Genomic DNA, 27439 nt, shown 5'->3' with positions numbered 1-27439 from the left:
TCTAAACTTTAATCCATCGTTTCCGCTTAATATTCACGAACACAATGCTTGAACCTTATTTTCCTTTTCTTATCACATATTGAAATCCAATCAAAAACGAGGGATAAAAAACAGCAGAATTTATTTTGACTTTATTGGTATATCGCAATGTCTGCCGCGTGCTACCTTGAAAGGTTCACGGCCCTATTTTCTATACCTGCATGTAAATAATTCAAAACAGTTTTTAAACGCAATAGGTACAATCCTCGCATTCTGCGCTAAAACCATTTCAAAGAAAAGACTCTTAGTGTGTTGCAGTTATCAACGCGTGTGATTTTCTACAGGTAGCATCTAACCACCAAGTTTAGTGTTGCAATAATGACATTATTCGTCCAAAGTGAGGTAATTTTGTTTTCGATGTATGGTTATTTGAAGCACTGTTGAGTCATGATATGCTTGATGCAACGTCATCGTCTTTAGCAACAAACTTGCTTGGGTGTGTCAGTACTTAACAGCATCCTGTACGTGTTTGACAACGTCCAATATGTTAAAATTTACTGGATCATTGTTATGCAATACCGTTGCATAGGAGTGTTGGCCGAGGTGTATCATATATGCGATTCTTAGACAACCTGAAAACAAAGTACAGATCGAAGGATGTCATTTCTTATTTCTTTCATTAGGTTAAGGATCAGTTTGCATTTATGCAGTTTGCCCTAAAATTGTCAGATGTCATTTGTTTGACCAACACTACGGACGCATTTTTTTGTTATTTGGAAATTACTATCCATTTATATCATTGAAGGACATTGGTCCTTCATTCCATTTCATTTGCCTTGTTTTCTGTCACAGTTGCATACCTTTTTAAATGTCGATTTTAGGTCCTTGAACTCAGAACGAGTAGCTGTTCACAGAAATCTTTGTATTGCTATAGGACTGGCTCAAGTAGCTTTCCTGGCTGGAATCAAAGCGACTCAACACCAGGTATATGAAACAGGTTATAATGTTCACTCTTAGCAAGTACATTGTTCTCAGTCATGTGCCTGTCGGGCTTCTTACCCGTTATCGATAAAAGACAAGCTCTCAACTTTCTTTTATTTGACCTAATTTCAATCGAACCTTTCGTAATGCTCATTTGGGATCAACAGACACTTATCATAACGAAACAACTACAACAGTATTTTATTGGCAAAGATAAACGCTTACAAACACCAAATATAAGAATAGGATAACGTAAATATTCTTGAGAATATCACCGGGTAGCAGGTTATAAACCATATAAAAAGCACCTCTGTGTACACCTTAGAACAAAGAACATCATCGTCTACATTAACAGATTTTCTCATGCTGCAGTTTATGACTCTGAATAAAGTTAACTTTAGCAATCATTCAAAATATTCCTCAAAATTCTTTTTCAGCTTGTCTGCCGTATTGTGGCACTGATATTACACTACAGTTATACTGCAGTTTTTATATGGATGCTAGTGGAAGGATTGCATCTCTACACCAAAGTGGTTCAAGTTTTTGGAACAGAAAAGTCACGAATAGCTTACTACTTGTCCTTCGGATGGGGTAATGTGAGATTTAGATACTTTTGCGTTTCGAAGCATGTATAATATTCGACTATATTTCGATGGCTTTTCTTCAATTTCTGAATCCAGTATACATCTGAAATACTTCGTTATTTTTCTGCTTAAATCATATCGGAAATACCTCTACAATGTGGTATAGCGTAAGAAAGTCGCCGGAAAATGAAACAGAACTGCCACATGCTAAAGTATACTTGGCAAAATAGGACCATACCAAAAGTATTGTTAACTTTATGGAATTATATGCACGAGTTCAAAAAATTTTCTCTTGAGTTCATGCTTGAAGAAAAGAAACTAATAAAATTAGAAATGTTTTGATCAATGATAAATCATTTCAGTCTAGTTGCCGTTCATGTATATTCAACGTAATACTAGTTCCGATTTAGTTTTTTTAATCGTTATTGGCGCAATGGCTCGAGTGTGCTTTGATTGTTTATTATAATTAATACTCCCACGTTTTGTGATTTATGATTCCAAAACTCTTTTACTTGTAAGATTGGATATTGTAATGCTCGCTTCCTTGTGCATGACGCTAACAATATCCAGATACAATTCAGAGTGTTATTTTGTTGGAAAGACGATTTTTTCAACATATCTTATTACTAAATTACTAATTATAGTAATAATTTTTAATAATCAAACCTATTTATTACATACTCATTTAATCTTACATGGTTGATGTAGCATTCGATGCGGATGTTCCAATCTGTATTTTGTATAAAAACATTCTAAATTGAAACAGTATTCTTGTTTTCATTTTCGTCCGCATGTTGGCATCCTTAGTTGAACCGAATCGAAATGTTATCACTTTACGCTGCTTTGATTTAATTCGCATCGTATAGCGAAAAATATTAGGAAAGCATCGCAGAAAGGGTATGTAATAAGTATAAACCACACTCGTAATTTTTTACGAGTCGGAGGAAAGAACAAGTTTCACATGGCGTATGTATAGCGGCCTAGGCGTATTCTTACACCATACCCGGCTCCTTGTATTTCTTCATCCGATGATAGGAAAATACGTTTGTTGTTTTATTGTACCCTTAGGCGTAAACATTGAAACTTATTGGCGAAATAATTTTCGTATTTTTCATTCCTATTTTTTTCACACTTGAAAATAACAGCTTTCCTATCATGACATAAGACGTTTGACTCTTAGTGGCTACAAAATTTATATCTGCATCAACAAGAACCAGCACTATGTGAGCTGGTAGAGCTAAATAGAAACTGCACATTCCTGGCATTTAAATTAATTTTGCTATGGAAATCTTACTCGACGCCTTTCGAGTCTTTGAAGTCATTTCCACTTCATTTCTTGACAACAATGATAAATCCACTGTGATGTATTGCTGAATTGGACTTGTTTGGTGGTCAAATATAAAAAATTTACAAAGTGTCCAAAATATAATTTACTGTGGCAGATTAGGCCATTAAATTATATTGCTCTCTTAAATCGCTGATATTAAAATGAGCAGCAAGAACAAGTAAAGTGAACTAATAAAAATGGGGTGGTGTTGTGCTGAACAGCGAGTTTAATCTTGTAAGCTTCGATTCTGGAGCAAAATATGTATATAATAAAATAATTTTCTTATCTTTTCCTGTGTTAATATTGGATATATTTCATTTGAGCTACCACAAACGATATATTTCGCCACTCGTTAAAATATCCCGTTTTCTTGTACCACACTATGAAATGTATTCGGTACTAATGAAGAGAAATAAACAATCCTCAATGAATTAGTGATTTCTTTCATTTGTTTGAAGAAAAGTTCATTTGAAAAATTCGCTTTACAAAATGTGATATTAAATTCACCTAAATATTGTACCAAAACTTAAATATTAGTCCGAAACGGCTAGCAGCAGAGAGACTGAACCCACCAACTATTTCGTCCAACAGAACCTTCTATCGAAAACACTCTTGATAGAAGATCTTGTCTTCACAAATAAACCCTTCTAGTCAGAAAACACTGATAAATAAGCTTTCTCCGCTGACCAGAAGGGTTATCTCATGAAAAATATCTACCTATATAACTACTTCTCGATACAAGGGTCTACTAGACGAAATAATTGGTGTGGTTCAGTCTCTCTGCTGCTAGAAACACTTCGTGTTTCCAAAAATACTTTGTATTTCTAAAAATGCAAGCATTTCTAAACCCAAAGGATTTATGTGAATTAAAAAAATATAAAATCAATAATAATAGCAAATATCGGAGAAGCATATAGTGTTAGATTAGCGCGAGAGCGATTAGAAGCAATTAAAAAATTTCTTCCTGTCCGCGATAGTTTTAGAGAAAAATTTCAACAACGACAGCAAGCAAAAGTTGAATTTGTAACGGGTACAGAACAGTTATTTAAACCCGTTACAACAGCTACGGAAAAGGTTGCGGCGGTCACTGAAAGAGCTTTATTGGGAGATATTACGGAAGAGGAAAGAAAAAAGGTATTCTTCCAACGCTAAAACAAACCGCTGAGCAAACTGAAAAAATTGCAAGGAGAACTAAACAAACAAAAAAGATTTTACAAAAACTTCCAACTGATATAGCTGCAGCTCATCCTCCTGTTGGTCAAGAAATACTTAAAGGGGTCAGTGAAATTCGTACTGAAGTAGCTGGAGTAAAAGAAAAACTTACACCTAAACCAATAAAAGAAAATGTTGCAATGATTAAAAAATTTAGAGAAGGGTTTGTCGAAGATATTAGAAATACTAAAAGTGAGGAACTACCTGAAAAAACATTAATTAGTATATTTAATAAATCCAGTATCTTAAAGCCTGGCTTTGAAAAAATAAACGATGATAGTCTTATCAAATGGATATATCGTATATACAAAAATAAAAAGCAAGCCAGAGATGATGATTTAGAATTCAGAGGGTTTTTTAAAGAAGTAGAGAGACTTTATAATGAGAAAGTGAAACAAGCAGAACAACAACTATCCACTCAGTCACCTCCGCCATCAGTAGAAAGACAGCTACCGCCTTCACTTCAATGTATTCCATCCCTGCAGCCTTTATATCAGCTTGATACACCTCTACCGTCTTCATATCAACTTACTACACCTCGGCCACCATTAGAAAAACGACGGCGGGAGTTAGCTAAGTAATTTGAAGAAGGGGGACCTCCCGGTGCTACTGGTAGTGGTCTTGGTAGTCACATTACTTGTCCTGATAGTGTTCTCAATGACGTATCACGATTAGAAATTCTTAGGAGGAAGGCGTGCCGGAAATAACTGGGCAGAAATAATTAATAAAGCAGCTGATATCTGTCAGCGATTATTTCGCGGCGGCATCATGGATGTTCACGCGTATCGAGAACTTATCGATGAAATCATTGACTGAAAGTCATCGAGTTAGATTAAAAAAATAATAATGATCATACATAACGCTCACCGTGGACCCGTCGTGGTCAGGGTAATAAATTCACGACTACCTGTTTATAGAGCAATTTACGGAGATGGACTAGGTGATGTTATTCAATGTTTATTCAGAAGACTAGCACCCAAGGCAGTGCCGATTGCAAAACAACTATCAATGAAAGCTATTGATGTTATTAAAGATAAAGCTCCTGGTGCTATCGGTAATATTGCCAGCAAGGCATTTACTGCAATCAAGGAAAGATTAGCGCGATTACGCAGACCAGTCAAATTACCAGCCACCGCAGAGATGCCTGCAGATGTCAGTAAAGTAATAAATCAAGCTGCAAATAAAAAACTAGCAGAGATACTGGATCAACCAATAAATACAAGTGTGATATCAGGAAGTGGTTTTCGTTTTAGATGACTATGATTTACTACAAAATGTTTAAACGCGTGTCTGATCCAGCTTTCGATATGGATGCACCAGTACTCAAGGATGAGTCAGTGCGCGATTATCAGTACTATTCTTATGAAGCACGAGAACCAAATCAGCGGGGCAGAATTGAATTACAAGTGCAGGATACAAGTAGATATTGCTTGCCCGCGGAAGCATTTATTGAAGTTACAGGTGAAATCGTAACAAATGTTGTCGCTAATACACCATATGCAGCTGATGTCCAAGTTGGCTTTGTAAATAATGGCATCATGGCACTATTTTCCAGCGCCAGATATCTCATAGACGGCAAAGAAATTGAGACAATTCAAGATAATGTTGATGTTGCTACAACAATTATTGGGCTGGCAAGATATTCAGATGATTGCAATAGATCAGCTGGCCCAACTATGATGTTCGCCAAAGACAATTCTAACTTTCCTGATGGAATACCGTATTTGGAGGTACAAACAGCACGAAATACTGCGGTTGATCCACAACCCGCTGGAATGCCGCCTAGACCAGGTGATGCATTTTCGATATTAAGACCCAGCCCAGAGTACAACTTAGGGTTTGGAATACGAAAATCAATGTTGAAAGGTAATAATAGAGAATTTTCATGTGCGATTCCACTGTCTCACGTCTTTGGATTTTGCAGAAATGTTAGAAAGGCCATTTTCGGAGCCAAACACACAGTTGTTCTTCATCGAAAAGGTGATGACAATGATGCTATCTGGCGAGCAGCTGGCGTTGCTGACGGTAAAGTAAATATAAAAAGACTTGCTCTGTGGATGCCGGTGATGACTCCGTCACTCGCTGCAGAACAGCGGTTAATTTCTTTCATGGATCAAGGTAGTAAATCAATACTGTCGTGGCTAACAACCACCACTGACGTTAATCAAAATTATGTTGATGGGCTATTCACGTGGCATATATCATCACAGCAAGGTGTTGCGGCACCAAGACACGTCTTTGTTGCGTTTCAACTTAATTTACGATTAAACAATCAAGAACGTTCTCATATGATATTTGATCAACTTGGTATCACTGCAGTATCCTTGCGAATAAACGGACATCAAGAACCATCCGAGGATATAATATTGAATTTTGGCACTAATAATGTAGCACGTGTATATCACCGTTTGATGATATTTATGGGACGTGATCAAAATATTGATACTGGTTTGCAAATATCACAGTTGGATTTTACGAGTATGTATCCGATTTATTAATTTTCGCTGGAGCATCTTGATTTAGCCAAACAATCTGCTGTTGATTTACACCTCAGAGCTAACGTAAACTCGGGTAACCCTTACAGAGCAATCGCGGTCATACTCTCTGATAAAACAATGCTACTTGAAGGTGCTGGTGGACGAATGAGTCGTTGATGCCCCAGTGGAAAATATGTAACATTGCTAAAAGCAATGTGTAACAATTAGATCAATCTCGTATTAAATAAAATGTCATACAGTCATGTTAATGTCACTCTGACTCCTGGTCAGGTGAAGAAATTACAATCGAAGAACGCGAGCACATGTGGGACAAAAATAACACTAAAACACGATCAGCTAATGGGCGGTCCAAACAAACTGTCATTAACTAAAACCCAACTAAAACATTTCAATAAAGCAAAGCAAGCAACGACTGGAACTCAACTTGATTTCTCTCCAGCCGCGGTCAAAGATATGGTTAAAACAGGCGGTATATTTCCTCTTCTCGCGGCAATACCAGCACTGATAGCTGCTGCTGCCCCCGCAGTCGCCAAAGCCGCCGCGTTAGGAGCTGTTGGAACCGCTGCTCGAATGGTACTAAAGAAAGCCACAGGAGGATCCGCTCGTAGATCTGGATACAAAAAAAAGGGACGATCCGCTCGCGGATCAGGGCTAAGACTCCCAGGAACTCCGCCATCATGGTACCCAAAACGGTTTTAAAAAAAGTGTTTTTAAAAATGCTAGCGTAGAAATGCAGAGCATTTCCAAAACAGTGTTTTCACACCGATGTTGAAGCTTCCAGCTTCTAATTTTGATTTGCTTGATGCTGTTAAACAATTAAATATAAAGAACTTCAGAGGCGTCTTTATGCGAGATCAATTACCAACACGACCGAATAATCCAGAAACCGGAATTGTTAATCTTGATAACAGTGATGGTCCAGGAACTCACTGGGTTGCTTACGCGATCGATCCACGTGGAAGTATCTATTTTGATTCGTATGGGTTAGCACCGCCAGTTGAATTTCTCCGATATACAAAAAACATCCCCCTGTCAAAGTCAGGGTCAAAGACAAAGGTTTGGTATTCAACGTTACCAACACAAACACTGACCGATCCTCCGATATGTGGCAGTGAAGTATTAAATGTTCTTGATGCGATCTCGAAATCAAAGATTTCTCCTCACAAAATCGTGCACGAGTATACTATGGGTCGATTTAAACAGTTTCCTATCAAATAATAGTTGATATTTACGGAAGATCTCTTCTCGAAACAAAGACAAAAAAACGTACCGATGTGGATTTATCAAAATATGCGACCAAAGATGAAATCGATAATCTTTTAAGTCTGACCGGGATAGACCCAGATGAGGTTGTTATTTTTCAGGACCGGCACGGAAAACTAAAAACCAGCGATATCAAATGGCATGAAATAATTCGTAGGGTTATTGGAGCCACTCCGGGTAACATCCCTGTGTTCACCGACAGCGGAAAAATCAGAGATTCGCTGATATCAATCGCGGTGCTTCGAGATGACACACAAAAAGCTGCAGGGGAACGTGTAGCGAAGACCGGTGATACAATGACAGGTGAACTCAGCATGAACGGCAACAAAATAGTGGTTTTAAGAGATCCAACATCCCCGGAAGATGCCGCAAACAAACAATATGTAGACACGAGTGTCAACACAAGCACTAGCGCCGTTGACGGTAAACTAACTACGTTTCGGACAGAGTATGATGATCACGTAAAAGAGTTCACAAAACTTCGAAAAAACTTCGCAAAAACTGATGAGACTATGGATGAGTTCTTTGGGGTTCCTCCAGTCATCGACATGAAACTTTCTGATATCAAGACCAACATTGACACGATCAAACAAACACAACAGGATATCGTAGCGGAGATTCCTGATATCGTCAACAAAACCAGTTTGATTAAAGTCCCCACTGGAGTTACTTCTAGGCATATCACCAACATAGTATACACGGTATCATCGGGATTCGCAACATGGTCCAAACAAAATAATACTATCAAATATACAGCAACAGCCACTGGCGTGTATAGACTGTCTGTGTTCAGTGCCGCTAAATTTGAAATCTTCACAACATATCACTGGATACATTCCACCGATAAGTATTCCGGGGTTGTGACTATCATATTAAACAAGGAAACCGAAGAAACATTTATACTGGAAGCCGCAGACAAGAAATTAACCGCAACATCTTACTGGTGGTGTTTGGAATTTGTAGCTGAAACGCCTCAATTGGTTACCGCGTAAAATAATAAAATGATATCAGAAAATGCAAGCATTAAAATCCTAAAGGATTTTCAAACACAGTGTTTTTGAAGTCAGCATCAACGACAACACTAATGACTCTGTCATTGGATGCGCAGCAATATAGATATGATCAAGTACGTGAATGGCATTCAGAGTTAAAAGATACTATTGACAAATGCGCAACAAAGATAAAAAAAAATACAAACGGCGTGTAACTGTTAGACACAATAGTGTATTCGGTATCCGCGGTAGTTACATCCACGGGTGTCCTATTGTCTGCGCTGACACCGGTGACAACTGCAATCGCGATTACAATCACAATTTCAGCAACATCAACGATAGCAGGAGTTGCTAATACTATCGCGAAAAAAATATCCTCGTGTGCGCTAACAAAATTACACGAATATGAAAAGTTAAACAGCGCGGCCACAAGCACCTACTCGAAATTGTCGTCGTTGATATCATCAAGTCTTGACGATACAACAATATCAGATTCCGAATTCGCCGAAATGGCAAAGATGCATGAAGACTACTACACCGGTCATTTGAAGCGACGGCAGATAAATAACAATGTCAACGGAATTACTTCAGCAGATAGTCGCAAATACAAACCCGTCGCGAACATCTTTGTTAACAGTAACATCAACTAAGCCAGAATTCAGTATTAATTTTCCAACTGCGATTCCAGTACGCGAAATCGCGTTAGCGCAATTACGAGTATATCACAGTTGGCCCAATATCAGATCAAAATCGTTTGGTGGATTGCCAGCAAATAATTCGTTTGTGTTTGCATATAAAAATAAACCCGATGGCACGCCAGACTGGAATGTCATTGGGTTACCAACCGGGTCTTATCAAATCGAAGAAATCAATGAGGAATTACAACGTCGAATAAAAAATATTACAACAAAGGAATCCAAAATAGCAATAACTGTTCATGAGCCAACTCTGTCATCCGCGATCGAAATAAACACCCCAGACTACGCCGTGGATATATATAATAGTTCAATCAGAACAGTGTTAGGATGGCCTGAAGTCGCTCCACTGGCACAACCAATACCACCAACACCTAAAAAGTCTATGTCACTGATAATAGGTCATATCACGGAGTTTTACCGATATACGAGGAAACTTTAATTCAGCTAAAAAAAACGTAACGTTGGGCAGTATATTTGAATTTCACAGTAAGGATAACATCAAATGGTTTTTACTTATGAGAGGGATCTCCAAAGAGGAACAGCTAAATACTTTGATACAAACCTAGATGAGATCAATCATTACTTCAAATTTATTGATGAAGAGCATAAGAAACAATTACAGCAACTAGGCAACTTTTCCAAGAACATATTTTTGATACATCACTACGCAGCGAAATTATTAAACAAATTGAGATATTAAATCAGCTCGCATACGATATGGAATACTTTAATCAGCGATTAATTCAGGCGATAATCGATCATGTTGACGGCATAACCAAATATAAGCAACAATTTTTAAACTTCTTTAGAATACCAGAGGCGAATCTACCAAATTTTAAACTTCCCTGGTATAACGTTCCCGAGTTAAGAAAATCCGTCACCGACCTCATCAATGAGTCCTTCGATTACATACTCGCACAACACAGAAAAATGCTACCGGAGCCACCTGTCCTCAGACATAACAATAACACCGAAGGGCAAGGCCGTCATGTATCCCCGGGCATCGTAAATATAACTTCAGTGGTCGCGGTCAATCTTGTGTGTGATGTCATCGATGGCAGTTACAGCACAGACACGACATTATCAAATCAAGCACAGCAAGGATTTATTCTTTATTCATTTACTCCGAAAGAGCCACCTGGATTTCTGATTGTGCAAGAGCCAATCAATCCGGTCTATCTACGATGTCATAATCCATGGCTGACCAGAATAAATTTCACACTGACAGACCAGTCTGGGAATCCCCTTGATTTGCGAAATGAAACACTACATATTAGTCTCCTGGTAAAGTCCTAAAAATCTTCGATTTTCCGGACTTTCATCGTAAAACGATTTTCAGTCTTAAGACTTTCAATCCTAAAAATCTTCGATTTTTGGGATTTCCAAGTCCTAAAAATCTTCGATTTTCGGGACTTTCATCGTAAAACGATTTTTCAATTAATAATATTATATTATAATAATGTCCCAAAAGTCAAAGACTTCCAAGAAAAAATGTGATGATGATTTCATTGATGATAGCAGTGATATCACCGACGACGACAGCACTGATGTCACTGACAATGATAGCACTGATGTCACTGACGATGATAGCACTGATGTCAGTGACGTCACCGACGACGATGGCAGTAATGTCACCGTCAACATAAAAAATATTTCAATAAATTATAAAAAAATATAACATGACTCACTTTACTAGTAAAAACCGTTAACGATTTCACAATTAATCAAGCAAGTATCATATAATGTATCACCACGTGAAATGTTTCATATATGATAAAGTACTTCTTGATAGCGCTGTCAGAACCGGAAAAGTTACCCCGGTAAAAATAATTGTTATATACGGTCATGACGATTTTATACTGACTGATGTACAACTGCAAGTATTGATAAAAGATCATGTTGTGATCGCGGATTGTGATGCACATCAAATCCTCGAGTATATACGCTTATTTAGATCGTTAGATAGATAAATCTATAGATTTATAAATATGTACCACCACATAGATGTTTTTGTGTATGACAAACAAGCACTCGAGCAAGCAGTCAAGGCTGCATTTGCACAAGAAGAAATTAACGTTAAATTGCTCATTGATGAATACGGAGAAGAAGATTTCTTACTAACACAGCAACAGTTAGTCTCAGACGCGAGCATATTACCGCAATAGTATGTGACAGAGATCAAATTCTCAATTATGCACATTCCTGCATTGAACCCAACCAACTAATCACCCTGATTTCATCACCTTGATTTCATCAAGGACGCTGTCACCTTGACTTTGTCACCTTGATTTCATCAAGGGGGAAGTAAAAAAAAAAGTAATATATTTTTTTACTTTCCAAGTACTTGACGCTGTCCCTGACAAAATCCTTGACTTCGTCCCTGATTTCATCAGGGTGAGGTATTTACTTCCTTGACGCTGTCCTTGATTTCATCCTTGACGCTGTCAAGGGGGAAATCGTTTACGACTTCTGCGGACATACAATGTTTCAATTTTCTAACGCGATTATTTATTATTTTTTTTGTTTCATACTCGGCTGCCAATGCCAACCTAATTTTTTCAATTGCACGAGATAGTGAAACAAATTCATTTATTTGTGCTTCTTCTACGCTGGCCAGCGATTTATACAAATTATTTTGAATTGTTTTTATGAATCGATATTGAGCAGGAAGAATATAGCGCCCTGCACATTTAGCTTCATATAATGATTCAAAATCAGACAGAATTGTTTCAGGATTTAGTGATATATTAAATCCTTGTTTTTCTAATTTTTTAATAGCATCAATCACATTATTGATATTTTCGTGATTCATATTTATATAAATATTATATATTTAAAAGAAAAAAATGTGGGTCGTTTTGACCCTTGTATTTACAATATTTACAATTGCATATATAACTTAATTCTAACTTATCCTAGGTACTTAATTCTAACTTATCCTAGATACTTAATTCTAACTTATCATAAGCAGAAGAAGCATATTTACAGCAGTAGAAGCATATTTACAGCATTGTATTTACAGCAGTAGAAGCATATTTACAGCATTGTATTTACAATATTACAATTGCATATATAACTTATCCTAGGACGGTACAACATATAGTATTTACAGTACAACAAGCACAGACAGATGCGGGGTTATATTCTACGTCCAACAAAGTTGCACTCCCTCCCCTAAAATCAATCCCGTTGAGTGGTTAAAGACCACCCCTAACGGGGTGATAACGGGGAAAGTTGTGCAACTTCGTTGGGTTTGGAAACCCCGTATATTATTCGGACGATATCGTATATAAACCGACTGATACTTGGAAGTCCAAAAATAGCTCAGCGTGATTTGTTTAAAATGTTTTTTCTTAAATATGATCGTGTGAAAAATACAGATGAACCATAACCCCGAACAAGTGTAATAAAATAGTGATACTGTCTGTAAAAAGAAAAAGATAAATACGCGTTTGTCCCGACTTTATCAAGGATAAAATCATTCTTGACTTTGTAACCTTGACAAAGTCAAGGATGATAAAATCAAGGGGAAATAAAGGGAAGTTATTTACTTCCTTGTGCAGAAAACCGTCTGCTCGTACCTGTGAAGTGTTATAGCGCGCTGTCATCCTTGATTTTATCATCCTTGACTTTGTCAAGGTTACAAGGGGGAAATAATTGTATCATTGACTTTTACGCAGTCGCTGTAAAGTTATCTACATAAGAAAATATGATCCAGCTATCAAACGTACTTGAAAAAGTTGATTTGATAATATTTTCTGCTGCAACACGTTGGACCGAATACGGTTTAATACCAAAATACTTTGCAGCTAAGCCCATTGAGCGAAATATATTTTCTTTATTAGTATTTTTATTGAGAGATCTGACAGCTCTTCTTTCAACGCTCTTAAATTTACCAGTGCCACCTCGTGCAGAATTCTCGCTCTATGTAATGGATTGTAAATTTTGAAGAGAGTTATTAAGTTTATTATTATCTTTGTGATCGATCACAAGACCATCTTTGATCTTTCCAAAGAAACACTCGAACAAGAATCTATGATTATAATAGGTTTTACCTCCAGCAGTAAAAATTAAATAACCAGCATTATTAACAACACCAACTGGCTTTTTCACTCTGCAATGTCTCACTATTCCCTCGCGAGATGCTTCATAATTCTTAATGGTTGGATGTGGGACAAATTCTTGGCTCATTTATATAATAATATATTTGTCTAATTTATAATTTGTCTCAGAACTTAGTTAAATAATCGCTCTCGGATTTCAGCGCATCTCCATTATTTTTTTTATTGTAATATCGCTTGAGTTCACGGTATCGCTTTCCTCCGCACACTGCACATAACTGTGTTTTACCCCTGACCCCAATGCCACATCGCAGGCATGGTATAGGTCCTGTGCTTCCTCGTTTGATGCTTTGTATGTGTTCACCGCAGAATTCCTTCCTGCAGGGCTTATTACAGACTGTTACAGATCCAACTTTTAACCACTTGCAGTTATTCATTTGTATATATAATATTTCTTCTTTAAATATTTGTCTTAAATATAATATGAAGGAGTTATTTGGCGCCGGGAGATTCGATCTTGACAGACTAAACAGAGACTCACGACGACGGAATCTAACTGATCTATTTAATATTATCAGGAATGCCAAAAAGGAATTCCGCGACGACGGCGCATCTCCTGTATGGTCGTCATTTAAAATTATCCGCAACATTGACTTCGTCAATGTCGTTGATAAAATCAAGGATGACGAAGTCAATGTCGTTGATAAAATCAAGGATGATGAAGTCAATGTTGTTGACTCTACAATGAATGATGCGCGAGCAAAAACAATTATTGATTATCTTCCCCTTGATAAACATCAACGCGGTAAGAAATATTTTTTCAGAATAAAATTTATTGTGCAAACAGATTCCGATATATGGATTATCCGTGACAAACTCGACCTTGTTCTTGATAACGGAAAAACCGTTCTGGTAAGTAAAGATTCCAAACCGGGATTGATAAATCATATTACGCTCGAGCGTATCCTGTAACCGCAGTCATTTATGGAATCTATCCGGTAAAAAAAAACAAAAATTGATAAACTCACCCCCGATGAGAACGACTTCGTCGTTGGCGCTGAATTGTGTAGCCGAGCGAGTAATGGAACATTTTAAAAACGCAAAACGAGGAAACGGTTTAACCGATCTGCGACGTGAAAAAATAGCTGCATTGGCTGAGCAAGTCAAGGATACTGGGGCATCAATAAATGATGTTGCTGTATTATCAAGTAAATTAAAATTTTCAATAACAGTAAAAACACTAACCGGGGAAATATTATATAATTCGAAGCATTATAAAAAGTCAGGATCACCGATTGAAATTATTGATCATAACTCATGCATGGACTGATGCAGTTACAATATTTCCACGAGATCGTGTTGTAAAACTTTACTTGGAAAACATATTTGATGTTATTTACACGCTGAGTAAAACCGACCCTGTGTCAGTGTGGTTATTTAAGAGTTCCGAAGATGGCGAATATGATCAATTTGTAAAACCCAACGGTGAATTATACCGGACGGAGTCGTTGCAACAACAAATGAAAAAACTCGCAGAGAAATATGTGAAAATCGAAGAAAACATTGAGCAGTTATTGGTTAATTGTTTTACAGTTCCAAGTGTTGCCGCTCACGCCGCAAGAGAAAGAAATTCGTGGAGACCAACCCGAAGTCAGTTTCTTTCGGATATACAATTGAGTTGTGTCGAGTATGGCCATGGCGGGTTGTGGAATACCCGGTATGACTACCGGGATATGATTTCCGTGGATATGATTGCTTGCTATCCAGGAAGCTTTCTCGGGATAGGCGAGTGTCGCGAATACTTTAAGCGATTTGGACATCCCACGAACTCTATGACACGAGTTGCTATAAACGGTCCTTTACCCGATTTTGACCTGACAGGATTTGCTCGTGTGACTTCGTTTGAATTCGCCGCGAGACTTCATCCGTGCTGTTATGTTTGGTTTGGCAGACACTTCAGTGAAAAGCGCTGGGTACCAATAGTGTTATTGCGATATATGCTTGACAGCCGAATACTGGTATCGTTGACTGTCAGTGAAGCAATCATATCATATCTACCGCAGACCTCAGTTTGGTTGCCAACACCGGAGCGTATCAGTCTCGATGAAGTTATTAGCGAGTATGCACAATACCCCGATGGATGTCATTGTCGGCGAAGCTCCTAAAGTTCTCAAGATCAAACTCAGCAATAGTGAAAAAACAGCAAAAGATCTCGGACGAAGAATAATCGGTAAATTTACTCAAGGTGCTGCATATGATCACAAACTACATCACTCGCGACTGATTATCGATGATGCTGAATTGGATTTTATAATTGCTGACGCTGTTGCGAGAAATATATTTTGTAATCGGGAGGATGCGTTCTTGTCCGACGGGAAAAAATTGGGCACAATTGTAAGTTATATCGACGGAGAATCGCCTCAATACACACATCTAAGATCTTCAATGCTGGCTTATGTTTCTATAAATTTGCTATCAATGATAAATCGATTTCCTGACACCGCAGTTAGTGTTGCAACGGATTCATTTTATCTGAGTAAAAGATATTCAGAATTACTGGCTCGTTTTACAAAGAGCGTCGAAGACTTTTACGATGAATCATGGAGTTCGTGGAGAATAGAAGCGGAGATGTTACATGAATATTGTGAATCCGCTGATGTTGCAATTAAGGATGATTATTGTAAATCAGAATTATCAGAAATGTCTTCGACAACTTCGTTGTTGCCATCTGTGTATGATCCAATCACTAGACAAAAAACTGTTTATTTGAACGGGCCAGGTGGGTCTGGTAAGACAACTCGAGCGATTGAATTATTTGGAAAATCGGATATGATTGTGCTACCACCTACACACAGGCTTGCCAGGGAGACGAAACAACGAGGAGTCAATTCTTGTACTTATCACAGCTTTTTCAAATACAGCGGCGGTGTGTGGACGTCAGATCGAATGGGAACAAAATATATTCCGGAGAAAATAATTTGGGATGAGATATGTACGGTGCCCTTGGAAACATTAAAAACATTTCTTGATTGGCTACTAACGAAAAATACTGCAGTGATAATGTGCGGCGATCACGGTCAACCACCTCCGTTTGTCGGCGCATCTCCACATGATTGGTTAAAAGATTTTGTTATTATTATTGTTGATCATAGAGCACTTGATGAAACGTTGAAAGAATTTAAAACATTAATCAGATTACAACCGAATAAAATTCAATGTGAAATTATGCGCGAGATGATTCCTGAAACTTCGATGAGCGACTTTTGGAGCGTGTGGAAACCAAACGATTTGATAGTGGCAAGTAGAAAGATAGAGACACACTTCAACAGCAGCTATTTCAATTACAACAAGAAAAGTTTCCAATGTTGCCAGTGCCGTTATGTTATAGACCAGCTGATACGCGGTTACAGAATATAGATGTTGATATACCAGGGCGCCTGACTGCGTCAGGGACCTTGACAGAGTCCCGGACAGAGTCCGGGAAACAGAATTTAGTATTGAATGATATTGTGTTAGTTGATATTAATGCTGTCAAAGATGCACTAAAAATGAATAAATCCCCGTGGACGCTAGGATACGCAATGACAATTCATTCATCTCAAGGACTAACTATCAGTGATACAACTGTCTGGATTGTTGATGATCGAATCGAATGGTCAAACCTAGTCTACTTGGCTGTGTTTAGAGTCAGAAGAATATCTCAACTGCGAAGAATTGTCTTGGAAGATTCAATAGCTGATAAAATTAATAATGAAAACAACAGCGACATAATAAAAAGAAAACTCGCCGGTTACAAACAGAGTGACAAAAAAAATAATCGCGATTTTGACCTTGATGTTGAATTTATTATTGAGTTAAAACAACGGCAGAATAATCACTGTGCGAGCTGTAATTGTATAATGCTATGGCAGTATTCGAATAAAAATTCAAGACAATTTACCGTAGACAGAAAAGATAACAATCGCGGTCATACACGCGATAATATCATGTTGACCTGTCTTGAATGCAATCGACGTCGAGGTGCAGGCACCCTCGGAAATGCAAAGCATTTCTGCGCTAGCGCTAGTTAAGTGATCGCGGTGGTAATTGTGTGTCTTCGGGAATTACTTGTAATTGCTCACGTGTGAATCCGCGTTGAGGAGCAGTTGAATCCAACCTGTAGATTGCTGGTCTACCAGTAGATCTTATCACAGTGGATATCTTGTGTGTGGTAACACTCCAAATGGGATCAGTTGCTCTTTTTTTACCGCGTTCAAGTTCACCTGGTTCATATAAATATCTAACTGTAACATCACCCAGTATTTTTTGTTTTTCTTTCTTTCGTTGTAGTGGTATATTTTTTTTGTGATCGCGATGGCAGGTTTCATGTTGGTTGTTCGTGTAATCTCATTATTTAGCGCAGCTATCACGCTTGGTAATCTTGCACCCATTCGCGCGATCTCGTATCCTGAATAAATTCCTTCGCGTATTGATATCCAAATAACCGCTCAGCAAGTGTTCGATTGAATCGCTCAACAATTGCCTGATCGCGATGAATTTCAGTATGTCCTCGTCTGATGGTGACGTTATGTTGTTTCATCAGTGATGATACTGCACCCTGAAATTCTTTGCCAGGATCAACTTGTAATAGATTTGGCCATCGCAGACCACTTTGTGGTCCACCACCTCGTTGATAAATTCGTTTAAACGCAGAAGCAACCTCAGATGCTGTTTTAGTCGTTAACGGTTCAGCATCTTTGTATCTTCTTGCAACATCAACTACAGTTAACGCGTACTTGTATGTACGTCTTCGGATAGTATCGTGTGGCAGAAATAATATATCAGCCTGATGAACCTCATTTGGCACACTAACATCGAAATGTGCAAAGTGAATTTGTTTAGGGCGCGGTAGATAAATTTGCCATATTGCCTGTCGGGATAACCAATTTTTAGCAGTAACTTTTGTAACTTTTGCTGCTTCAGCGAGTTTGCTAATTGCTGCGCTACCTCTCCAATATCCGCTTGGGGAATAATAAATCGACTCCATTATATACCAGCACCTAGCGCTAATTTACCTTTCATTGCAGATTTTATCAACCAGGATGCTAACTTTTCTTTGAAAGATTTATCAGTGATGGCATTTAACGCATGAATTAATTTCACATCCGCGAGATGGCGCTGTTGCAAATCCTTACTTCGGTAAGCTACCTCATGCGCATGACACGCCTTATCAATAGCATTTATCGGATACTCACCTGGATTTGGCTGATCCTGAGCATCAAGTCTGATATCAAGTCGGGTTCCAGGACCACAGTAATTATATCCTGGAAGATGTTTTTCTCCTGGGTATTTAGCCCACGGTGTTCCTGGTAACTTGGCTAACTTGGCTGCGATATCACCTCCCTTTTTTAAAATAAATTTAAACTTTTTTGTGCCACATCGTTCACACTTGCCTCTAAGTTCTTGTCGATTACTTTTTGTTGTAATTGTTGTTATGTCTGCAGTTGGGGTACGTGCTCGGCATTTCACATAATATAAATCCATATTATTTTTATGATATATCTAATGGAAATCACTGACTTTTCTGCGTCAAAGCGACGAGAGCCAATCAAACAGAACTCAGTGTTACCAAATTCTGTTCGAATGATTATTATAGGTCCATCTGGGTCGGGTAAGACACAGTTGTTACCTCATTTAATAATGAAGTGGATGAAGTGGGATAAATTATATTTGATAGCACCGTCAGTGGACGATCAGCGATGCTACAGCGTGTTAAAAGATTTTAACGAAAGTGCAAAATCGATAAGTGAAGAAGATGTTGTTGATTTTATAACTATTGATGAAGCACCGAGTATCGATGATATTGATGGGAGTATTGATAATTTAGTCGTGTACGACGATGTGATATTGGACAAACAATCAAACCCTGCCAGGATATTTTCACGTGGACGACACAAGAACACTGATGTGATTTATGTAACTCAACGATATACACAAATACCAAAAGTGATTAGAGATAACTGTAACGTTCTCGCGGTATTTAACGGCGTTGACGCACACACGTTACGAAATATTCATCAGACTTGGTGCAGCGGCGACATGGACATAAATAAATTCAGAAATTTCTTTAGTCGTGCTCAGGCAAAACCACGCGGATTTGTAACGATAAATTTACATGATCCTCGGACACGGTATCGAATTGGGTTAGATACAATTTTTAGTTAGAAATACTAGGATTTCTATGCTTGCATTAAAAATTCTAGAATTAGAAATGCTTGCATTTTTAGAAATACAAAGTATTTTTGGAAACACGAAGTGTTTCTAGCAGCAGAGAGACTGAACCACACCAATTATTTCGTCTAGTAGACCCTTGTATCGAGAAGTAGTTATATAGGTAGATATTTTTCATGAGAGACCCTTTTGGTCAGCGAAGAAAGCCTATTTATCAGTGTTTTCTGACTAGAAGGGTTTATTTGTGAAGACAGGATCTTCTATCAAGAGTGTTTTCGATAGAAGGTTCTGTTGGACGAAATAGTTGGTGGGTTCAGTCTCTCTGCTGCTCGGCTTTATGTTATTGATGTATTACTTGTATGTTTGTTTGTTAGTATCAAAGCATATTGTTTTCATCAGAATGTCGTTTATGTTTCATGCTTATACGTTGACTATTATTATTATTATTATTACCAAACAGGTGTCCCTTTAGTTTTGGTCACAATATCGGCAGTAGCTGATTGGGAAGGCTATGGAACACCAACCAGGTAAAGAACATTCATAGGTACACGGCCATATATGACAAATAAATAAGTGTAGTTCCTTGAATACAATATCCCTCATGTCGAGCAGGTCGATGCACAAGCTAACACTAATATGTAACAGAACTAAATTTCCTTCAAACTCTGTCTTTAGCAAACATAATATTTGCCGTTTGACCATTTGGTATTTGATACTAAATAACTCCTAGCTAATTTCAGGCCCTACACTACCATGGGCTCATGTCTTGTAAGAAATAGGATGCACCTGAATATTTCTTGATTCGCTTTTCAAGTCGCCTTCATTACTAGCATCGGTACCAAGCAACAACAACGGGGGAAATTATATTCGCAGTTGTGTCATTTAAAAATTGAAGTGACTGTTATCGAAACCAGATCACACAAAAAGAGTGTATTTGATATAAATTCGTCAGGATCTCACCGCTTACTTATAAAATTCCCCATTTTCTGTCTGGGTTAGTTCTCCTTTTGTGATCATTATCGCAGAAATTCCATGTGATCTGTATTGCAACCTATATTAAGTCGAAAGGATATAATACCATGCATGTATGAGTGGCACCGGGGAAATACAATCAATCTGTCAACGAGTGTTGCGAATTGAGGTTTTCAACTTCTGTCTGATGTATTTGCTGCAATAACTCCTCTGGAAGCACATTCCAGTCTTCAATGACAAAATAACTGTGCGTGTATCTTGCTTGTATAATAGGCTTGCTTGATTCTTGAACAAAAATGTTAATGCTTAGTCCTTCAACATAGATAATAAGTCTATTCTTTTGAAATTCAACATTTTGAAGGGTAGTTTGAGATCTTTGATAGCGTCCGGCATGCAACAATGCTCTATAGTTAAAATTGATTAATCGAACGAACTATACATTTTCGTGATGGATGCTGGTGAAATTCTCGTTTCCTATAATGAAAGTTACGGGATGTGCCACTTTTGAAGTCTTGAGCTTTGGTTTATAATTTTATGTGTTGCAGTTCAGTGTTTACATCGTATCTTCATTGTAGGGACTTTTGAATATTTGGTGTCTTCTGTTTTTTATGTAGCCTTATTGCTTTCTTTTCAGGTTCATAATGTTGCATTTTAGTATTTGGAATATTATGTCATACGGTCATGTTAGTTATGCGCATTGCCAATGTCTTATTTCAAACTTGTTCAAGCCAAATCATATCGTACCTTTAGGCGTGCTAGAGAAAAATGTGATATGTGAAACAATCCGGTTAAAGTGACTTACTCGAAGTAAGATGCGCCAAACGTTTCGCACCTATTCAGACTTGTTTTTGAGGTCAACATTTTGCGTTTAATCCTCATTTGTAAATCTGATGGACCTATTAAATATTTATCATAGATCCATTTTTATTTTCGTTTAGTAGTTTCCATTGTCGGTGTGATAGTCAAGAAGGACGTGCATGTTTAAAATTGTATCTTAATTCAGTCAAAAAGAATTGTTATTATTTGAATTCGTTGCTTCTTTACAGTTTAGGTATATTGGATATTTCCTTGATTTTGGGGCGTTAGATTGGTTTTGGATTGGTCTTGTGTTTAGGGTACATTAGTTATTGGCCTTTTGATGTCTGGGCAATTGCAAAAAGGACCCGGGTGGATCCCTGCATGATTATGTTTGCGAGTTAAAAGGTCCATAAGGGATGATAGTTTCACGTCAGACTTGAATCATGTAGCATGGCCCAATGTACCCATAAGACACCTTTTGTTACCAAACGATACATATGTAAAGCGTCAAAGTACAACCGAATATGTTAAGTGATGTTTTCTTTCTGTTGCAATATTATATGTTCTTCGTCATACTATCTGCCACTGAAATCTTCCACAATTCCACGTTTCAAACAGAAAAATTAGTGAAGTTATTATAACTGTGAAAAGCACCGTTAAATCGTTTCTAATCAGAGATAATAAAAAAATCAATATACACCGTTTTATTACATTTCGAACGTGGCGAGACACTCTTCACGTGTTTGTTTCATTCTGAAAATGTTAAAGGCTATGTTTCTCTGTTCCCAATAATGGTCTAGGTTTTAATGTCAAATACTCCAAATGATTATGATGAGGCAGATTCAGAGGGTCTGGAAATTTCTGTCCGATCCTAAAATAACAGTTTGAAATATTTTAATAGCATTTATTTTTCTGTATTTATTTGACACCTTAAATTGTAGGCGGTGTCGGCGAAAGCAAAGTTTGGTTGTAATTTCTGCTTTGTTTAAATGTGTTCAGTTGTTTGAAATATAAATTTTATACCAATACGAAAGTTAGATAAATTTTTGAAATGCTTACCATAAAATCCCTTAGAAATATGTACTACATCCACCAATAACAGCTGTATCTTTATCAACCATATGTATGTATGTATGTATGTGTGTGTGTGTATGTATGTATGTATGTGTGTGTGTGTATGTATGTATGTATGTATGTATGTATGTATGTGTGTATGTATGTGTGTATGTATGTGTGTGTATGTATGAATGTATGTGTGTATGTATATATGTGTGTGTATGTATGTATCTATGTGTGTGTGCGTGCGTATGTATGTATGTATGTATGTGTGTATGTATGTGTGTATGTATGTGTGTGTATGTGTGTGTATGTATGTATGTATGTATGTATGTGTGTATGTATGTATGTATGTATGTGCGTGCGTGCGTGTGTGCGTGCGTGTGTGTGTGTGTGTGTGTATATGTGTATAGTTGCTGCTTGATTTTATCTTCCCAAAATATTTATATACATATAAGACTGACATACATGTGTAAAAATAAATAATAATGGTAAAGAATGGTGGCGTGTTTCTGCTTATCTTTATGAATGACAAAAAAGAGATGTCTGATGCATTTTATAAAATTTGATACGTGTAGTTCTTATAACGTTTTGTTATTACCTAATACTATTTTAGGGTGAGCCCGTGCCAAATAGATAATAATTCTTTAATTTGGTAAAAACAAGGAGGTGATTTTGTTGTCGTTTTTATCAGCATTGCTTTCCTTATTAATATATAAGCGGGAAAGCACAGAAATATCGGTCAAAAAGATTGACTTGTCAGATTGACTCTCTGGTGTTGTGTTGCTGATGGCCTGGAGTAAAACTATTACACTCTGGAGACAATAAGAATATAAGACTGGACTATTTGGAAAGTTTAGTGGTCTGAGGTCAAGAGGGATAATATTGTTAAAAGCGTCCCGATATTTAACATTAGTATGGCAGTCGAGTGACAAGGGACATATTAATGTTGCAATTGTTACTAATATTAGCATGATATGTCATTCTAAGGACAAGGAAAACGATAATGTCAAATATGCTAACACTGACTAACCTACAAACACATTTACTAAGAAGTAATTACATTTACTAGCCAGTACCTATATGTAAGAACATGTACCTGCATCTTCTAACCAGCACATGATGTGAAAAGTGATATACAACAGGAGGTATAGTAAGGAAGTGTAACACCTATAACAGACAAAATTACATCACACACACACACACACAGACACACACACACACAGAGTCGTACTGATATATTTAAAGGCCTGAATGGGCAGAGGGGTTTAATTTTTGTAAGAAAGACAAAATAAAAGACATAAATACAAATAAATCACTTAATATTTGGCAATATTTTGAGGAGGATATCCGTTTCTGACAGATATGCCCCCACCCCATGAAAAGGACCACTGGGTTGGAAACTAAAGATTGTTAACACTAGTGACACCATTTTTCTGCACTTCGTGTCAAGCATCTCCGCAACACAGGTTCGTGCAGTAGCTATCTCTTCATGCACCCTTGTCTTTCAACATAGACATATCTTTTCCATATAGCAGCATTAGTGACCTACGTTGGTTAGTGGTCGACGTTGATTGACATGCATGAGACATGAGATAGCCCGAATCAAACAACAGGACGGAAACAATAGCAGAGGATTCTCCATTGGTCAACCCCTCGACTTTTCTTGAGAAATGATGATGCAAGGGGTGAATGCACCTTTCTTTTTAGTCTAGGACCGGATTGAAACTGAATTGGAGGTTCCACAAATCACAACACGTTTGGCATAGTTTAGCAAGGTCATGTTATTCACCAAACCAACCTCAAGAGAGGGTATGACGTTATTTCTCTATGTCTCTTTCTGTCATGTAAATATGTATACGATTCTCGTGTGTTTGACAATGCAAGAACAGTTCACATGCCCGAGCTTAAAATGAAGACTTTGTAATAGGATACGTATAATGCGTTGGATATTTACACCAAAAATGAGAGCACTGACGCTGCTGTAGTTAGTATTTTTTCAGCGAATGACTTAGATTTGGTATTTTCCCCTCATTTTCCTCCCGTAGTTACTACCATCACTGTTGGAATATGATTTTAAAAAGCAAACAAAAACAGAAGGTAGAGTTTAATAATATTGAAAAAAGCCAAGAAAACCAACAACAACATACACTTGCACGAAAACGAAGAGGAAAAGAGAAATCATCAAGAGGAGATGAAAACGATGAACCGTGGAGAGAGTGAAAGAAGCGGAAACAGAACTGTAAATGTGTTACAGGAGATTTTGACTGCATTAAAATAACTAGGAGCAATGTATAAAGCCTGTTTGGCGAAACCTAAGAGAAAACAATCCTCACCATCAAAGATTCCCAAACCTTACATGATATCGACTAACAATGATTCGCCAGCACTAAGAGCTACAACTACCTTCACAGCAGTAGTAGTGGAATTGGTAAAGGAATAGGTTGAATTTAAGGCAGTTGCAGCTGATATTCAAAAGTCCATATTAATTTTGAAGCTCAGTGGCCTTTTTCAGGACCATCCAGATTTCTCAAGAAAGAGATCATATATTCAATCAGTGCCAATTAAAAATAACAAAATTAAAACAAATGAAACTGAACAAAAACAAAGACACAAACATAACAAATCACATCGCATATGCCTGTGTGTGTCAATAGCATAAGATTACAAAATATATCAAGACATGGGTACACTTAAGTTTTGGTATATTCTCGTGAATAAGAATCGCAATGAAATTTTAAACCAATCACCATAGCCTACTATTTCTTTGGTGTGTCTTGCTTTGAATTTCTTATTTAAAATTCGTGCTTCTATTTATTTTTCTTCTGCGCTTGAAATATCCACCATATTTCTATACCTTTAATTTCCTTTCTCTATGTCTTAGAGAGAGTGAGATTTCTTCTGCTTCTTCAGAAAGCTCCGCCTTTGTATCTTTTGCATACTTTCTTTGAACATTCTGGACGCTCTGGTGACCAATAACCTTTCTCTTAACAATGTTTACAGTATATTTACCTTTGTCTCAAGACGTATTTTCTCCTTTTTTGGATGTTCTTTTTTTTTACCTTGTGAACTTGACCTTTGACCTGTAGCCCAGTGTCCTTGCTCCTGACTACATAACAAATATCTTAACTTTTATCTAAAGAATATTATTTAGTGTCTCCATAAGTTTTGTTAACTGCTTATTTTCGAATTATTCTCTGTAAATATATCGGACTAAAAGTGGGATCTTTGTGGCACTTCTACAGATTCAGTGGGACCGGTCCGCCTCGGATGAAAGAGGTCGTGGGTTCGATACCCGGCAGAGTCATACCAAACACTTATAAAAATGGTACTAACAGGTGCCTCGCTTGGCCTCAGCATTCAGAGGCTAGTGTTATGACCGGTCGGCCTTGTGTCAGGGTAATGTGTCTTGGTGGGACATCATGCTATATGCGTCAGTGCTAGACATCACTGTAAACTGCCACACAGCAGACATCGTAGCGATATGAGTAAAAAATTGTTAAAGCTACGTTAAAAATCCAAATCACACACACACACACACACACATATTCAATGTAAAACTGGGAGTGCAGTATATCCTTCCGACAAAATGAGTTCATATTTTCCTATACAAATGCAGTAACCTTTTTATTATATGCTCATTTTTTATTCTACCTAAGGATTAAATATATAAACATAATACACTACAATAAACAACTTGAATGAATGTATGCCGCATGCCAAACTAAATACACAAGCGCATATTCATCATTACACAATCAACATTATTACTGCGCACATAACTACGCCCAGATAAATTTGAACTTAGTCGCACGCTCGACTTATCTTTCGAAAGAAAATGGCGTGTCTAGTTAAAATTGAAATTTGGAGTCATATTGTTAATGAATGTGCATTGCAACAACTTTTCCATTTGATCTGGAATGAATAGATTTTGGTATTTTTCTCGATTCTAGGAAATTTCGTGATTATGGACTGGATTTGTATGTAACAATTCCACATGAAATACATCAGATTGAAGAAGCTAGGGAGAAGCGTGTTGACATCTGCAAATGTGTTTCTGTTTCTGTCATTGAATATTTGAAATCATAATGTGGGAAAAATATGAAGTCTTTCAATTGCAATTATCAAAAAGACGCTATGGAATTTAATGCTTATTTCATCTTGAGTGCAGTAAGGAGGATGCAATTGGACTTATCATCGAAATTACAGCATAATTTCGAAATGTGTAATCCAGAATGAGAACCTATGATATGGCTCATGTAATTTGGACTTGCAGAATTAAGAAAATACATTTCGAGGAAATTCATAATGTAAAACTGTAATAATATTTTATTTTGCCATTCTTATCACCAGCTAAAGAAGAGAGTATATGACTTGTCACTTGTATGTTATTTGTAAGGACCTTATCTTGCGTATTTTATATACTGTAGCAGCCTAAATCCGAAACGTTGTATCAACGCGGAATGTGCCAAAACAGCTGATATGTGGCAGTCCACGAGACATCTGTTTTAGTTATTCAGATAAAAATTTAAACAATCTCAACGTAAAGAGCATCTTACGCGAGTGTACATGATTTGTGTACAAATCAAAAGTGCTGGCGTCTGCGTCCATTGTTTGTTTACAATAGAAAATAGTTCCTTTATGCACGTGAATGCTATATGTGTATTGTCGCGCAAGTTCAATATCGGGTAATATTGCACGATTCTGACAATGTAAAGTTAACGGGGGACAAAATGAGCATATAATAATTATAAATATACACCAGACAGAACGGAAAGTACTATCCATGGGTTCCTATAGAAGAATGC

The 27439-nt window shown here is 37.3% G+C and overlaps 1 protein-coding gene across 1 annotated transcript in view; it reads left to right on the top strand.

Annotated features, from left to right (window-relative positions):
* LOC149772709 (uncharacterized) overlaps positions 1-27439 on the top strand; it is a 117478-nt gene that overhangs the window by 72845 nt on the left and 17194 nt on the right. Inside the window, exons 19-21 of the mRNA XM_089947459.1 lie at positions 861-963; positions 1398-1551; positions 20266-20332. Coding sequence (XP_089803585.1) covers positions 861-963; positions 1398-1551; positions 20266-20332 — 324 coding nt within the window. The remainder of the gene's footprint in view (positions 1-860; positions 964-1397; positions 1552-20265; positions 20333-27439) is intronic.

The sequence above is a fragment of the Sinohyriopsis cumingii genome, unplaced genomic scaffold (genome assembly GCF_028554795.1).
Source record: "Sinohyriopsis cumingii isolate HCF-2022 unplaced genomic scaffold, ASM2855479v2 utg001237l, whole genome shotgun sequence".
Taxonomy (NCBI): Eukaryota; Metazoa; Mollusca; class Bivalvia; order Unionida; family Unionidae; genus Sinohyriopsis; species Sinohyriopsis cumingii.
Note: the sequence above shows the minus strand (reverse complement) of the source record. Positions and strands in the feature narration are given on the sequence as shown.